This window comes from Ipomoea nil, unplaced genomic scaffold (assembly GCF_001879475.1).
Source record: "Ipomoea nil cultivar Tokyo-kokei standard unplaced genomic scaffold, Asagao_1.1 scaffold0688, whole genome shotgun sequence".
Lineage (NCBI taxonomy): Eukaryota > Viridiplantae > Streptophyta > Magnoliopsida > Solanales > Convolvulaceae > Ipomoea > Ipomoea nil.
This window is the reverse complement of record NW_017617116.1, coordinates 8,309,688-8,327,372: the sequence shown is the minus strand read 5'-3', so window position 1 is coordinate 8,327,372 and position 17,685 is coordinate 8,309,688. Positions and strand designations below refer to the sequence as shown.

The 17,685-nt window shown below is 32.9% G+C and overlaps 1 protein-coding gene across 1 annotated transcript; it reads right to left on the bottom strand.

The window, feature by feature from the left end:
- Positions 1-5,479: 5,479 nt before the first annotated feature.
- LOC109176229 (AP2/ERF and B3 domain-containing transcription factor RAV1-like) lies at positions 5,480-7,070 on the bottom strand. Its single transcript, XM_019325685.1, has 2 exons — positions 5,740-7,070; positions 5,480-5,708 (listed from the first exon to the last, which is right to left on the bottom strand). Exon 1 carries the CDS (start codon positions 6,946-6,948, stop codon positions 5,842-5,844), a length of 1,107 nt encoding a protein of 368 aa, XP_019181230.1. The 5' UTR covers positions 6,949-7,070; the 3' UTR covers positions 5,480-5,708; positions 5,740-5,841.
- Between the last annotated feature and the right edge of the window lie 10,615 nt (positions 7,071-17,685).

Here is a 17,685-nt window from a genome sequence, read left to right as displayed (position 1 = left end):
TGTTCTTCTTTTTTCTCCAAGATACCTTTTTTGTTTTATACTTTTAGGAGTTAAAATATGTTCATAATCTTAATATCAAGACAAACCAATTAAGCTTACTAATTATCAAGATTTCTCAATAATTACAAGTTAATCGTCCTCACTCTTTACATGGCGTTTGGTTGGAGGGATTTTAAATTCCTTTCCCACTTAATTCCCACCTAATTCCAAAGGCCATTAAATTCCGTAGTTTGGTTGGAGGGAATTGTAATTCCATGGAATTGCAATTCCCCCATTTTCATGGAATTAAAATCCCATGTCCCCCCCTGGTATTTTAATTCCTGGAAAAAAAAGATAGTGATGAGTCAAAATTACCCATTCCCTTTTTAACCTAAAATTAATGTCTAACAACAATAATGGACATTTTTGACTTTATACTACTTATTCCCTTTCAATTCCCATGTATACCAAACATTGGAATTGAAATTCCCAGTAATTCTATTCCTGTCAACCAAACACTGGAATTTAAATTCCCACTTTATTCCCAGTAATTCAACTTCCATGGAATTACAATTCCTTTCCCACATAATTCCCCCCTCCAACTAAACGCTCTGTTAGGGTATACATTATTCGGATTATTTATTTATTTTTTATTGGCAATCTATTGCATATTGGATTAACAAATGGGACATATTAGGTAATTTATAGAATGTACATTTAAAGTATTAAGCAAGACCTTGTCTTTTGAAGGTTAATTTAATGACACTTACTTGCATGAAAAGTCAAAAACAACCAACCAAAAGCCATTAGCTAGGCTGTCCATATATGTTGTAATAGAAATTTCAGGTACACGTTTACCAAGCTCCCCATATTATTTTAGTAAAATTAGAATTATTGGCAATGTAACATGCTTTTTGTCTAAGTACGTAAATAGCTTATTTTTCTAATAAAAACAAATGGGTTTGAATTAATTAAAAAAAAAAATCATATTAGAATGATGTACATGTTCATAATGGAAGCTTAGCTTTATCTTGAATAAAATTATCAGGGTCTTATTAACAATATAAGTTTAGAAAGATATTACTTTAATGTCTATTTAGGTCGGGTTAAGTTGAAAAATAAATGATTCCTCTTATACAAGGATTATCTCGAAATATAGTAAATTAAGCCCTATACTTCAATTAATTAGAGAAGCAACGAGTTGATTCATCAAATCCCGACCCGACGACATTACACTTTCTTTAGGTCGAAGGGACCCAGTGCCCATGGGAACATGTTAACTTATACTCTTGATAAAGTCACAGGTTCTCAATTCGATCTAGGGAATTGAAACTTATTCTCTCCTTGTATTTATGATTTAATTTTCCCTACTAATATTATTATTTTGTCTTTTTTTTTTTTTAGAAAAAATTATTATTATATTTAAATTATATACTGAAAAATACTCTCTCCATCACATTTTATGTGGATGGTTAATTTAATTAACGAGACTCGATTGAAACTAAGTTATTTTTAATTCAATTTTTTATAATATTAAATTTGGTATTAGTATATAAAATTTATATACTTCAAAAAGTACATTGAAATTACTATTAATAAAAAAATTGAATTTAAAAATAATTAAAAATTACTAAAAAAAAATAAACAAAGAAAAAGGAGTCAATTCAATCAACAAATAATAAACAAGACATAAAATAGACAAGAGATTAATATTTATCAAGATTCATGTAATTGAATTGTATAAGCAAAGCTTATGACACATATGCCAAAAGGTGCATGCATTAACACAAGTTGGAGAGGATTCTATATACTTTGTTTTATTTATTCATTAAACAACAATATAAAATTTGTCACATAAATCTCGATCTAATTGTGTGAACTACTCTTTTCATTTTATCTTTATTTGTTTTGATGTCCTACAATAAGACTGCAACAACATGTGTGACATTATATTACATTTATTATTGCTGCAGATGTTTCTAAGAAACAACAATATAATGGAACCTCAAACTAGAATAAATTGATTGTGGATAGAAAATATAAAATATAAATATAAATATGCTTAATATTAATTTACACTATTTTTTAGTTGAGATGAAACGCATTCCTAGTATATGTAAGGAGCATGTTGAGCATGTAATATATACAATGTTGCAAAAGGCGCTAGTCGGGCGCTCGAGGGGCGCCTAGCGCCTAGACGGCGGAGTAATTCGAGTATATTATCTCAACTTTTCTCACTTGTGGCTAGAAGTTGTTAGACTATTATAATCCCTCAAACTGGTCAAATGCATATGTTAATTAATTAACTGATTAGTTGAATACATAGTTGGAGAAATATAGAAGAGGAGTAGCCGAGCAAGCAAAAAAATCACTCGGCCAAGTTGAGCGCCAACTCAGCTGAGTTGGGAACTGACTCAGCCGAGTTAGGCGTCCGATTCGGCTGAGTTATGCGCTCAACTAACACGGCCGAATTAGGCGCCCAACTCAACGCCTAGGTCGCCTAGTTGGGCGATTAGTTGGTCAGCCAGCTAAAAGTCACTTATTTATAAGAAGTATAATTTTAATCCTGCAATATAATGATCACTTGACATTTTCACCCAAATCTTTCTTCATGATATGAACAAACCAATATTGAAATAGATATTTGTTGCTAACTTTTTGGGATTTGAAGAGTGGTTTGTAATTCTAATATCCCTTCTTTGACTGTAAATTAATGCCTACATTTCACATTATTATACTAGAGAAATTAATTAATTAAAATGTGCAGTGTTGACTTTGGGCAAACTGGCTGTCTTCCTTGTGACATAGATTAGAGTTAGGCAGAGTTCATAGTCAAACCCACATATTTAGACGTACCACAACGAATTCTTATGCCATGCAACTTACAATTATTTAAGGTTGTCATTAAGAACCTGAATAACCCGATGATGTAGTTGAGTGAAAATGACTCATTTATCATTGTCTACAATTTAGTGAGGGAATCAGATTAGTCACGGTATTCAACGGGTTACATATTAAAAAAAAAAAAACGTTAATTGTTGATAATTGTAGGCGCACACATAATATATGCTTATTATTTGAGAAATATTTTATGGATTATAGAAGATAGATATATACAAATCTTCAATTATCATTAAAATTAAGTGATTAATTGTATTTGAGTTGCAATATGAATACGATAATGTAATGATCTCAATTTTAGTCTCGCTTCAATATTGTTGGATTTGTATGCTGCGCATTTTTACGAAGGGATTATTTCACTAGTCAAAGGTCGATCGATGATTAATTAATATGTGACTGGCCAATGACTTTGTGGTTTAGGGGTATAAAGTGACTCTCTTAGAGTCAAGTATTACTCAAACAAAATTAATATGTGACTTTGTAACTTCAAAGTTGATTTGTTATGAATTATTCCTTATATCTTTAATCATATTTATTTTTTATTATAATAATTATGATCAATTCGATCAATAATTAAAGCTCGCTAATGATATACTGCGTTATGATTTTGTTTAATAAGCAAGGGCAAATATTATTGTCTGGAATTTTCATGACAGTACAGATGGAAGATTAATTTAAATACAAAAATTTGTACATCTTTTAGGCTCTCTAGAATTAATTAGTTTTAAGATTCTAAAAATCACGTTGGTTTTGAAAAAGATACAGTTCATGAATCTGCACTTGAATTGATTCACGGTGCTTAGCCAATTCCCAGGATGAAACATGAATCTTATCAAATTTTAATATTATCTTTATTTAATTACACCCCAAAGCTGTCGGACAGTAGTTTTTATATGATAATTCATACACAAACATAACATACTACAATACAAATGCATTATTATAGAAAATCCCTTTTAAGTTTTTTTTTTTTTTTAATCAAAATAAGGACGGAAATATCTGAAAATAAATACTTAATTTCCTACCGCGACGTACAACATTTCTAGGTCCTGAAACTACAAACCTATTGTCATTAAGAAACACGCGAACAAGGAAAGAAAGACACCCATACACCTTCAATCATTTCTCATGCTACAAGAATAAACTCACTAAGAAATCAACCGCTCTATATTTTGCTTTCTTTATACATGACTAACACGAATCAAATCTCTCATTCCTGTCTTATTACTCCGCTACTGTACTACAAGTTCCCATAAGATTTGTGTTCTACCCCTTTGGGTGCTCTTAAGTAGTCAATCACTCGGATCCGCCATCATCTCTAAATCACTTTAATTTCCATCATTATTCAATTATACCCATTCTTCCAAACCCAAGAATATATATATATATATAGAATTGAAAATATAGAATTGAAACATTGTTTTTATTTTGATATTGGGAAAGTATAGTTTTCCGTGGAAGAATGAAGGGATAAAGTGCCTAACAATTTTGGAAATTGGAAATATATATAAAGCAAAAAACAAAGCAAGTAGGCATATTATATTACTAAATCTGGATGCAGCCAGACCAGTGCAACTAAACCAGCTTTTCCACAACTACATTCTCTAACGTAGACTTTACCTAACAAACTTAAAACAGTGTTTGATTGATGACTGGGTGGGAAACCCGGAATTCAAATAAAACTGATAATTATTAATATTTGTTCCAAGAAATTTAGACCAAAGAATATCAGGAATGGAAAATGGGGAGAATACATGTATATACATACATATATGTACATGTGGGTATATATATATATATATATATATATATATATATATATATATTACCCGGATGTTAATCTTGTAGACATTATATATAGTTGAATGGTGTTTAAAATATTCCATAAAAATGATCAACTTCACTGTAAAAGAATCGTTTTATACTGGAACAATATATATTATTTCTTAAACCTAGTGGGATAAAGCAAGATTAGTACAAAACATGATAAGTGAATACGGAGAAACCATCACTATATACGTACAATAATGTTGGCATTTTGGTTGGTACTAAATTGATAATACAAGAACAAGAATCTCATCTTCAATATAATTCAATTCCTTTGAATTGATTTCAGATCAATCCTTCTTTTGCTGATGTTTGTAGGCCACTAATGGAAAGATTAACTCCACAACATACTTCCCCCAGATTTGGAACATTGGTTTAGATGGCTCCAAACTTTCTACCCTTTAATGCTGATTCAGATTATTCTTCACAATCCAACAACACAAAAACATTATCGTATTATCCTGTTTTAAATCCCTCTACAGTTCAACTAAAGTTATCTAAAAGTAGTAAATTAAAGTTCTAACAACATGCATCCCATGTTCCTATGCTTTAACACCACCAAAAACACTTTCTTCATACACGATATATGGATGATGTGAATGAAGTGGTACGAGTTTCTTCCAATTTGATCAGAAGTCTCGAGTTCGAGCTAATTTAGATAGCTAGATAGGCTTTATGTATGGCAAGATATAGATGTATATATTTGGAAAGCACTGACAAAGGGAAAAGGTTTAAAATGAAATAGGTAGCATGTGAAGCATAAGAACAGATATAAAAACAATACAAGAAACGTATGTACTTTTGAGCATGAACAAGTTAAAAGATGTTATTTCTATTTCCACATTTTTTTGGTAATGTTTACCTAGTTGTTGATGATGATGAGCTCTTTATTAGAGCCACCATTCTTAGCTTCCCTAAAAACACTAATATACAAATTGGAACTTGCAACTTGCAACTGCCCATCCCTCCCTTCAACTCCTTCCCAAAACCAAAACCAAAAACAAAACAAAAAAAAAAAAAAAAAAAAAAAAAAATTAAAAACCAAAGATTAGAAATAAAAGGTGATTTCTAAAACCGGCCTAGTTGAGATAACATATACTATTCATGTTTGAGATTCGAGTTTGGAGATCGATGTTACAAAGCATCAATGACCCTTTGCTTTTTGCTACACTCCAATGGCAAGAACTCCATTACTACTTCTCTTATCCTCTTGCCACCACTGCAACTACTGATATTATTGGTGGTATCCATAGCCATAGCCATAGGGGATACTGTACTCTTGCTTATGTTGACTCCAAATAGTCTAAACACTTGAACCGGATGAACCGGGACGGTGGAGATGTCGGGGGATCCGGTCCCATTCCTGGCCTTCCAGTCGATGAAGAGCTGTTTTTCCGGTCCGGTCGATCTGTGGAAACTCACAATGTCTCCGGCTTTCAAGCTCTTCTCCTTCACGAAACGGCTCCACCCTTTGGTGAGGACGTAGCTCTGGCTGCTGTTCCAGTACGAGTACCGGAACCGCCATACTTTTCCGTTGGTGTCCTCGAAGTTCAAGAGAACTCCCTTGGAGGTGACGGCGCCGTTTTGGAGGGGGAAGTGCTTCTCCGCTTGCTGCTTGGGGATCACGAGGCGGTTCAGTTTGCCGACGTCGCTGGGAGTCACGGCTTTCTCGAAGAGCCGCTCCCGGGACTTGGCGGATCTATCGGCCTCCGGTTTCCGGGGAGTAGTCATATTGTTAATGTTGAAGGCTCGGCGGCTCTGCTCCAGCTCGTCGGTGTAGGTGTGCTTGCGGAGCATGTCGACAATCTCCGCCTTGGAGTGGGAGCTCAAGAACACGGCCTCGTAGTCATCGTCTCCGTTGCGGCCGTCGGTTGTTTCCGACAGGGGCTTGAAGTTGGTGACGGCGTCGCGGCCGCGGAAGCGCTGGGCGGCGATGTCGTACACCCTGGCGGCTTCCTCCTCCTCGTTGAACGTCCCTAGCCACACCCTCTGGTGCTTCTCGTAGATTTGGGCCCCCCAACGCCCATTCGGCTGGGGGACCACGCCTTTGAATCTCGACGACGGCAGCTTCCTGCCGGACTCCGCCTCCACCCCGTTCTCCGCGTCGATGATCACGCTCGCGCCGCTCCCCATTCGGCACAGGCTCTCCGGCGACTTGGTCGCCGGCAAATTCAATGCCGAAGCATGCGCAACCGACATAGAGTCGCTAGAACTGCTCTCATCTATGCTGCTTGCATCCATTATTTCTTAGCTTGATTTCAGAGACAGACCAAGAGAGAGAAGAGAGAGAGAGAGAGAAAGCAAAAGAAGGAATAGAAGTATGAATTGGGTTGGTGATGATAGAGCAAGTTGTAGCATATATATACAAACAGATATAGCTGCCCTCAAGTTTTGTATGGCTATTTTTATTATATGTTTAATGTAGTAAATACAAGTTGTTTGAAATTGTGTATGTTGAGAAAAAATATGGAGATGTGGATAGTGTGGGTCAACCCAAGGACAATTAAGGTAAGGAACTAGGAAGATTCATGCGATGGGTAGGGGGGTGGGTAGTAGTTTATATATGTCATTTATATGCATAGATACATGTGGGTGTATGTATATGTTGTGATGGGGTGTGGGGTTAGGATAATGAGCAAGTTGATGGGGTTCACATGAGTGTGGACCTTGTAATATAGTAAGTTCATCCCCCCTGAACTTTGCTGCTACTGCGGCATGGCATTGGCATCTCTTTCTCTCTCTCTACTTATAATGTTTATCTGGAATGCAGTAGTTGGTGTACTAGCTAAAAAGCATCAACAAATAATACACAAAGCCTCAAATATCACAATTACATAATTATGACTTTTTTTTTTAATTTCTTATGCTTCATTCTATAATCTTTTGTGTCTAAAGAAAATTTGCAACCATTACTTGAAGTGTGCATTGGGTAAATTCTACCTCATGACCCTAATCGACAAAATGACTACAAGGGGATAAACCAGTCTAGGATAGGTTCTGTACATAATTGACCAATTCAATTCAAACTATAATTATAATAATGATGGTAATATGGGTTTCTATAGTTGTATTTGAAAAAGAAAAAGGTATTCGTGTATTGGGGTGATAGCTGATAATGCAATATTAGCGTGACTCTATCACAATTTAAGTAGTTCTTAGGTTTCTCTATGAATGGAAAAATATTAGAAATGTAGAACTTATCTAAAACCGGAAAAATGAAATGAAGAAAGAAGAAAAGTAGTAAATGCATGTTGAAGTCCAATGGGATGGGGAGGAGATGGGGCAATGTAAATTAAGGGGATGGATAGATTTGAGGACAAAAGCTCATCATATCCAATAAAGGAATTCCCATAAAATCTTACCTGGCATGATTTGATTCGTCCTTCCCATCTCCAATTTGTCTTATTGCCTAGATTCAAAAACCTTAATGTCTATGAGAAAATTCAATCATTTAATGATGTTCAACATTGACAATATCTATCCATCTCCTTAGTCCTTGTTACCACAGCTGCCCATTCCCTTGTTTTAATTTGCATTACCATTCAATTTTAGGCTTTTAGCCATTGTTTAATTCCCCACATTCAAACTCCATGCCTCCATTAATTCTCTTATATACCTCTACATCTATCCTTCTCCCTTAATTATAAGCATCATTTTCTAACCATGCAGTGATGCGTATAGTTAATTTTTATTCAATCTATACTAATACTTCTATATATTTTTAAAATTTTAACTAGCTTTCCTATTTACTAATTGACACAAACATAATCTCATAATAACATTAATTAGTTAACCATGATTCTTGAACTTTAATTTTATGGTGCCTCATTATTCTCTAGCATGCATAAAGTTTCAACTTTTAAGGCTAATGCTTAAATTAGCTTTTAATTTGCTTCCACACTATTCTCTATTTCCTTTTCATACGACATCTAATATCTTGATCTAAAACTAATCGATATTCGAGATTCGACCGTGTCACACAAACAAAATATAACTCTTACTCGAAAGAAAATCTAACACAAAACCTCTTAATTAACTTGACGCACGCCTACAAAAGTCAATATAATCCTTCATATATTTTGATATACAAAGTAATATAACGGTTGTTATTTAGATAATAAAAATGTCATTCAATTTTCTCTCCCACCCTTTTTGACCTCTCGGCACACCCACTTACCTATATAATATGATACATTTATTATTAAAAAAAAATGAATACAAAAATTATTACGTTCATGATAGATGCAAGAAATTAAATGTTGGCTGTTAATGAAACAATTATTTATTTTACTTTAAATAATTCGGTTTATTAGTTTCTACAAACTAAATGTTCTAAACAATCGCATATTGAGTATTGACATTCTATGTTATGATGCATTATACTGTAGTTGAACTTTAGTGCATAAATTAGATATAAAATGGTTTAATTCTTTAAAAAACAAAAGAAAGGATATAAAATGGTTGTTTAATTTCTGTACGGACGAGTCCAATTACTCAAGGGCCCCACGCAAGTTGATAAAACCCAACGCGTTAAACGGTGGGTTTTGCCTTTCCGTATTGGTTGTGACCTTATTCGTTTGTTATGTTGTCCCCACTTTGTACCATATTTTTAGTTAAGTTTTATCTGGTTGAAATAACCTCTACGTTAACACCCAATTTTTTATTCCAAATTAAAATTATTCTCGGTAAAACTAATTTTTTAACCTAATATCAACTAGATTTAGATTTATCAACACAACACCTTTCATTAACATCATCCCACTCTAAGACTAGTTTGGATCCCATTCAAGTTAAACGTTGACTTTTCAACTTTATAATTACATTAACAGTTTGCTTACCAACTGTTCGTAATGAGTTAATTAATTCACAATTTGAGAGTGTGTAATGTAATAATCAAACTCGTGACATTTAAGTATGAGAGTTATGCTTCACCCAATTGATCACTCTTATGGACATTATTAACGAATTGTTTTTTATGTAAGTTGGGGGAGTAAATAAAATAGAATACAAGTAGCGTAGAGGTACGGTACATGAAGGAATTAGGTATGTAAGCAAGCAGGGAAGTGGTGCCATTCCTTACAAGTGGGAAGTGTGTTAATGAATATTATTATGTTGTTTGGTTTGTCACGTGGGGATGGACCTACGCCAATGGTTTAGTGGTACGCATCCCACGTAGACTAGACTTGGTCTATATGTATATCTTTTTCATCATTTTATCTCATATTTCTAGTTTAATTATATGTATTCTCAAATTTTACTTACCCACTTTTACTTCATGATGTGGCAAATAAGAATATGATATATATATATATTATATGAATTTCAGAAAAATGTCTATATCAAAAATTTATGGAGAGTAATAAGAGTTGAGAGTAAGAAATAAAGTCCATGTAGTATTTTCTTTTCTTTATTTTTTTTTCAAACCCTTTTCTTGCTAAATAATCTTCAACAGCTCATCTAGCTTCCTAATAAACCCACTTTGACTTGGTCTGATGGTCCAAAATATTTTTGTACACGTTTTTTCTCAATAAAAAGTTGATACACATCGTGTTAGATATATCGATATATAATACGAAGTATATTTAGTTTATTAGCACTTGTGCAGATTATACCTAATATAATATATATCTAGTCATATCCGATACTATTGATATTAATAGTGATAATACCTAATATAATATACATTGTATAATTGTATGTGTATATATGTAGGTATAGTATGATTTAGATCTAAGAATAGTCAAAGATTCCATAGCTTAGACCTTGAATTTTAACCATGGTGACTTTGCTCTATGCTTAGTTGGATGGTTTTAAGTCATTAAAAAGAAGCATGTAAACGCAGTCAAACATCTAGGAATAATTATATTAGGGAAGATAATGTATTAAAAAAAAAAAGTTACCCAAATAAACACGTCCCTATCATAACTAAGGCGAATTTATTGCAGTTTTTAAAATTATATTGTGCACTTTACAGGATTTTTTAGAAATACGCATTATGTTGTTTAAAAATACATGGTAAAACATTAAAAAGTGTAAACTATAATATTAAAAATTACATTTTGCAAAATACGAAAGTGCAATGAACTTAACGTGTGGATTTTAGAGTGTATGATTGTTTTTTGATTTTATTTGGTTTAGAGATTCACTTTTTACTGAGAGTTTAATATTTACAATTTAGGTTTAAATTTTAGTTTTTTATTATTTTTAAAAAGTTATATATATATATATATATATATATATATATATATATATATATATATATATTCACATTCCCCTTTACTTCAAACATAGAAAATAATCAAAGGCCTTTATAATAGTGTTGAAACTGAAGCCCCATGGGATAAGGCATACTGGAGATAAAGAAACAAACACGATTATACCAAAACACAAACACCATAGGGAGAAGTTTTGCAACAAATCTAAAAAAGAACCTTCAAATTTCACCAAAAAGTCGAAAGAAGGGCAAAAAACCAATCTGGAATATCTCGCCGGAAAAACTCGCTGAAGGTGGACTCACGCGCCGACGCGAATATATATATATATATATATATATATATATATATATATATATATATATATATATATATATATATATGGACGAGCTCAGGTGAGAACGAATGTCCAAGAAAGAATTGAGAATCAATCGTCGCAACCGTCCACGTGAACAGATTTAATGGATCAGAAACACGGTTCATTATATGAAACCGTTACATGTACTTTTAATACAATTTGCTTGCACATCAAAGTTCAATTATTTATGAAAATGCTACATACCGCATTTAAAAAAAATAGTATTTTTAATCCGTTAAATTTGGACACGTGAACAGCTACGATTGGTGATAGTGAGTAGAGTGTGAATTAATACACACACTACAAGCTTAGAAATGTAACCGGTGAATTGATTGAAAATCTGTAATGATAATTCATACTCTACTCACTCTCATTTATTTATGTATTTCACCTTCGATTGCTTGTACTTTGCCAAATCACCACCAGTTATTTGTTTACCCTTACTTTCTCCCATAGTGAATTTCAAACTTTTAACCAAAAATTCAAGTTTCAAGACTAGCTCTTGCCACTTGACGAATATAATGAATGAATTAAGGAGTATATAATGTGTCATTACCTGAAACTGTGAAAGTGAAAAAGTAGATCGTAGATACTTACTTTTCATTGGAAAAAAAAAAGTAAAAAAAAAAAAAAAAGATGAAAATTAATTCCAACACTCCAACTCCATGCACGTTTGTTTGCAGTTCAAAATAAAATAATAACAATACTTTATGTTATTTTACTCATGTATAGTGCATATTTTGTATAGTTAGTCTGAATTCTATGTACCCAGCTATGAGCTCACAAAAAGTCACAATCAGCGACATAAAACAATAGTAAACGAAAACATATATATGCAGACAAGTAAATCTGTTCTGATATCCCAAGGTTCATGACTTCTCAACTAAGCAGCTAGCAGTTTTAGATCATTTAACTAATTTTAATGTTATTATATGGTTAATCATTTAGCTAAATATATTATTTTATTTTATAGTTAATTATGAAAGCACCAACGTGTTTGTTACGCGCGCCAAGCATGTGTATGTTAACTGTTAATAGTATAAAGTATACCTTGTAATTTAACATTAAATTATGTGAGTGAATTTTCCGTTTCGCTTTTGATTGTGCCTTGCTTAAACAATTGAAACGCTCATAACATTTTGATATGTTATGATATTCATAGTCAAGATCAAACATATATTACTATGTCAAAAGTCGTAACTAATAATAGTAAAAACATAACTTTATTTCTTTATATGCTTGCGGGCGTAGCCAATGCCAATATGTCATATTTTAAATTCACAACAAACGGTAGAATGTTGGATTGGATTTTGTCCTCAGATCCAACCCTTTGCCTAACATACTGAAAAAACAATGAATAAATAAAATTACTTCTTGTTGTTGTATATGTTTTATATGTTATTGGAGATGATAAGGGTTGGAGTAGAGTGCAACGAAGCAATACCATCTATCTTTATGATTTGAACCTAAACTTGGTTTGCTAAGTGGATCGGGGGTGCGGGGGTAGTGCTCTTGTAGTACAATACAAGAGCAATTTTTATAATGTATCATTATTGTTATCTATAAATATGATGTTTAATTATAACTCTAGATATTTGATCATCACAATTAACAAAAATCTCATTCCCTCTCATGAACATACGTTCTCAACCGATTCACCTAAACTCTTCTTATTCGTTTTTGTTTTCTATTATTGATATGATCTTAACACTTCATGTTTTTCATTTCTTATAAAACAATAGTAGGTAAAATCAATATTGATTTTATTTTGTTTTATTTTATTATTATTATTTTTTAACGTTGCACTAAAAAGTGTATGTTTTACTACTTTTTTTTTTTTTTTTTTTTCCGGCGGCGAACATGTGTGATTTTTGCTATCTTATGAATAGCACCTTTCCCCAAATGGGATCATGTTTGCATAATCCAAGTTAGTGGTGGGGTATTATATATAAAGAATCATGTCTCATTCAATGCATATGCATGCATGTCACAAATGTTATCAACTGCTTTTTGTAACCATTCTCTTAATTGGTACTTCCGGTATGGATAGTTATAATTGTTAAGGAGAATATAGACATACATCATGGTAATAATATACGTTATCTTATCTAGGCAATTGCTATGATCTGATCGATATGATGATTCCACTTAAACTTAAGGTAGTTGGTCCAAACAATGTTAGCAATCTCGTTTAACACGAGTACACATTATTATTAGTTATTGTGTAGTTATAGAAATTCCATCCTTATCAAGAATTTTATGTTTCAATGCACTAACTCTATTTTAAAATTATATTTAAGCAGATATACTTTGCTCATCTTGTGCACTTCTACTCATACCCTTTTGCCTTTTATACATCATCATCTAATTATCTTATATTATGCCACCCACCTTCATCAAATAATCATATAAATTATTTCTGTTAATCACCAACCATATCTTTGACGTGTTCACATATTCTTTTCTCAAATTTTTATTAACAATTGTGTGATCGACCAATGTAAATCTCGATTTTAAATTATTTACGTTATGATGTTTGGGGTGCGACCTCATGCGAACGGTTGCTCAAGAGAAAATTGTGAATGCCCACATGGGTAGCTCAACTGGTCATAGAGGTGAAACTTTGGGAGAATGACCAGGGATCGAGTCTCACCAGCGGTAGTGTGGGAGCAACCTCTCAAAGTGAGGGGGGCTCCTTGTGCGCAGTGAGTACCGGTCTAGCCTCTGTGATTAATGTTCAGTTGAGTCACCATGATTTACAACCTCCCACCGCTCTGTCGGGCCGGGGTGTGGGGGGCCCTTAGGGTTGGGGTTCAGCCTTTTGGAAGAAGAGAAAATTGTGAACCATCCAGCGTGCGCCACGTGTCTTTCGATGCATGTAATATGTGCAAGTAGTTGGTGCACCTATGCAGGTAAAATCACTTACAAGTGCACCTACTTTCACCTAGATGCACCTACTTATAACTATAGGTGCACCTAAATGTGTGTGTGTATATATATATATATATATAAAAGATCATATGAGAACATGTGCTTAGGTGAGAACACATCCAATCATGTGTATCCATCTAACATTTTTTAATGGTCTAGATTAGATTAAGTGTATGGGAACGCGCATTAAATGTGTGCAAACGCGATTTAGTGTGTTTGCACAAATTTAATGCGCGTTCACACACTAATTTAGACCATTAAAAAATATTAGATGAATGCACATGATGTGTTCTCACGTTCTCACTAGAACCCTACCCTATATATATATATATATATATATATATATATATATATATATATATATATATATATATATATATATATATATATATATATATATATATATATAGCCACCCCATCTTGTAAATGTGATATAATCATATTCCATCAAGAATCCTTGCCAAGTGCAGCCTAGCACTATGGGCAAAGTTGGCCAGCTGGTTAAAATATATTCAATTATATTCATTCCTTTTCAGCATGTTATTGGTATATATTTATAATGATTTGTGATTATCCAAATGATATTATTCAAGATTTACCATACTACACTTTCCAAGTGCCAAGGTTATCATCAGCAGATCAGATGATGATTACTTAATATGAGTAATTATTAAATGGATAATCAGAATCAATAACCACTTACTTAATTAAGCCATTTAATTAATCAATCCGGTTGCGCGAAGGCTCGGAGAGTTGAGTGTAGCATACTACTGTCATTGAAATGTGACGACATTGACGATTATGTGCAAATATAATGAAATAAAGTTGAATTTTGTTACTAATTATATTTTTTGACATAATGGTAAGCGTTTGAACTCGACAATCGGCATTGTCGCATGGGAGAAAAGCCAAATCTAGCCATTGAAACATGGTGTTTAATTCAAACTTGGTATTTTACTCATTTTATATACACTTCTTTTAAATTGATGAATTGTTAAGTGGCATCGTTTATTTTATCTTTGACAAAAACTTCTATGAGATCGTCCCACGAATCCTTATCCGATTCGTGAGACAGGTCGAGTCAAAATAAAATGTAATACTTATACTCGCAAATGTAATACTAAATCCTGAATAAAATTTTTAATATTTATATGGCAGAATATAATGTAATATTTTTGAATAAAAATATAATACTTTTACATCTTTGATGTAAAAGTATTACATTTTTCTTTATAAGTGCAACATTACTTATAAGAAAAAATATAATATTTTTGATTAAAAAATAACTTTTACATCAAAATATAAAAGTATTATATTTGTCCTCAAAAGTATTATGTTTTCTCTTATAAGTAACAAACATTTTATTTCTAATTTAGTATTACATTCACTACTATAATTATTAGATTTACATATTAACTCGACCCGACTTGACCCGTTTCACAGATCTTGATCCATAAGACGGTCTCACACAAATGGGATCCTTTATATTTATATAAATCGAAGGTGATGAACTCTAATCAGCTTAGAATTTATTGTAATTTATGAATTAATTAATTATATATGCACCTCACTATTCTCATATCATGCGTTACCAAGAAATGCGAAAACCATATACAAGTCGATCGTTAATGACGGCATTAGAATCTTTGCTCGGAGAATTTAGGAGAAAAATATATAATTTATTATTCTTTTTAAGATTATAAAATGGTTTCTAGATGGTTAAGGATTATCCTATATTACTTTATTACATCATCATACGATGAAGATAGAAGTGCATCTGATCTTATTTGCTTTACGCAATATGATGACTTGTAGCTGACCAAGAATTCCTTGCATCCTATTTTGAAAATAATATAATATAGTCTAGTGTGTATATATATATATATATATATATATATATATATATATATATATATATATATATATATATATATATATATATATATATAACGAGAGAAAAACTACAAGTATTACCTGATACAAGAAAATATGTATAAACAAGCTAAGGCACGTTGTGTAATTAAGGTTGACATGCTATGAGAGAATTGTTAGACGAAGGCTTAAAGAGTCACGTCTAGCATCCTATAATATATTTGATCCTGACAAACCGTAATTGCTATATGTCCACACTTAATCTTGTCATCATTCTCTTGCTTATATATAGTTTGTGGACTAGGAATACAAACATTCCCTATGTAAAAATAAAAAAATAAAAAATAAAAAACTCCCTCTTACTTCCAACTCGATCTTAAGTATTCTCATCACAATATATCTCTCACAAATACAAACTCTCTTAATTATTAAAAATAAATATAAAATAATAATAAAGGCGTGTCCTAGTTAATTGATAGGTTATAGAACAACCCGGCCTACTTGTCCTATGTGGTCTATTTTTCGTGTCCACATGGTCTGTGTGGGTCTAAATGTGCACTTCCTGACCTCCGAAGGGTCTAAATCTGCACTTCTCGACCTCTAAAGAGTCTAAATATGCACTTCTTGACCCTGGAACGGCCAACATGTTCACTTCCCAACCATATATATAAGGGTCTACATGTGCACTTCCCGACCTTAGAAGGGTCTACATGTGCACTTTCCGACCCTAGAATGGTCTACATGTCACTTCCCATCCTTAGAAGGGTTTACATGTCTACTTCAACCCCATAGATGTATACATGTGCACTTCCTGATCCCATCCAGAAGGGTTTACATATGCACTTCCTGACTCTAAAAAGAGCCTACATGTGCGTTTCTAGACTCTAGAATAACCTACATGTGCACTTTCCAACCCCAAAATGGCCTATATGCAATGTGCACTTCCCAATCCAGTATGTCTATTTGCTGACCCTCTATATCAGTGGATTAACTGGCCTCCTTATTAGTAGACTTGCCAACATAAACATCTGTGTACTTCTCAACCATCATTGCTAGCTAGATAGGTCAACTCTGCCTTGACCTCAACAACTTACACATACCGTGATCGGCCTGGGTGTCCGATCAATGGATGCCACATTAGCTATATTAGTATTTATAAATTACCATCATTATGTCACATTACCACTTTGTATAAATTAAATAGAGCACTCTACCTAATGTGAGGGAGGCTTTGACTCCCAAACTTGCTGCATGTCAACTGGAGCTTCCCGACCTCGTATAGTCAAATTCCTAGTGGCCTTTCCGACCTCACCACTCACGCTTATTAGTTAGATTCCCGACCTCATTACTCACACTTAGTTGGCTTTCAATTCCGACCACATCCTTTCATTTAATTTGTATTTCAATAGCACGAAGTAAAGTAAGTCAGAACATGTATTGTTCAACATGTATTATTCAATAATAGTGGGTTGCAATTTAGCGCAACCTAAAAAGTCTCGTTATTTTTCTCTTTTTGAATTTCTACGTAAAATATCTTGTTTCGTTACCATTATCATGTTATTTATATCTAAAGTGTAAGTTGATCACCAAAACATTTACACTATC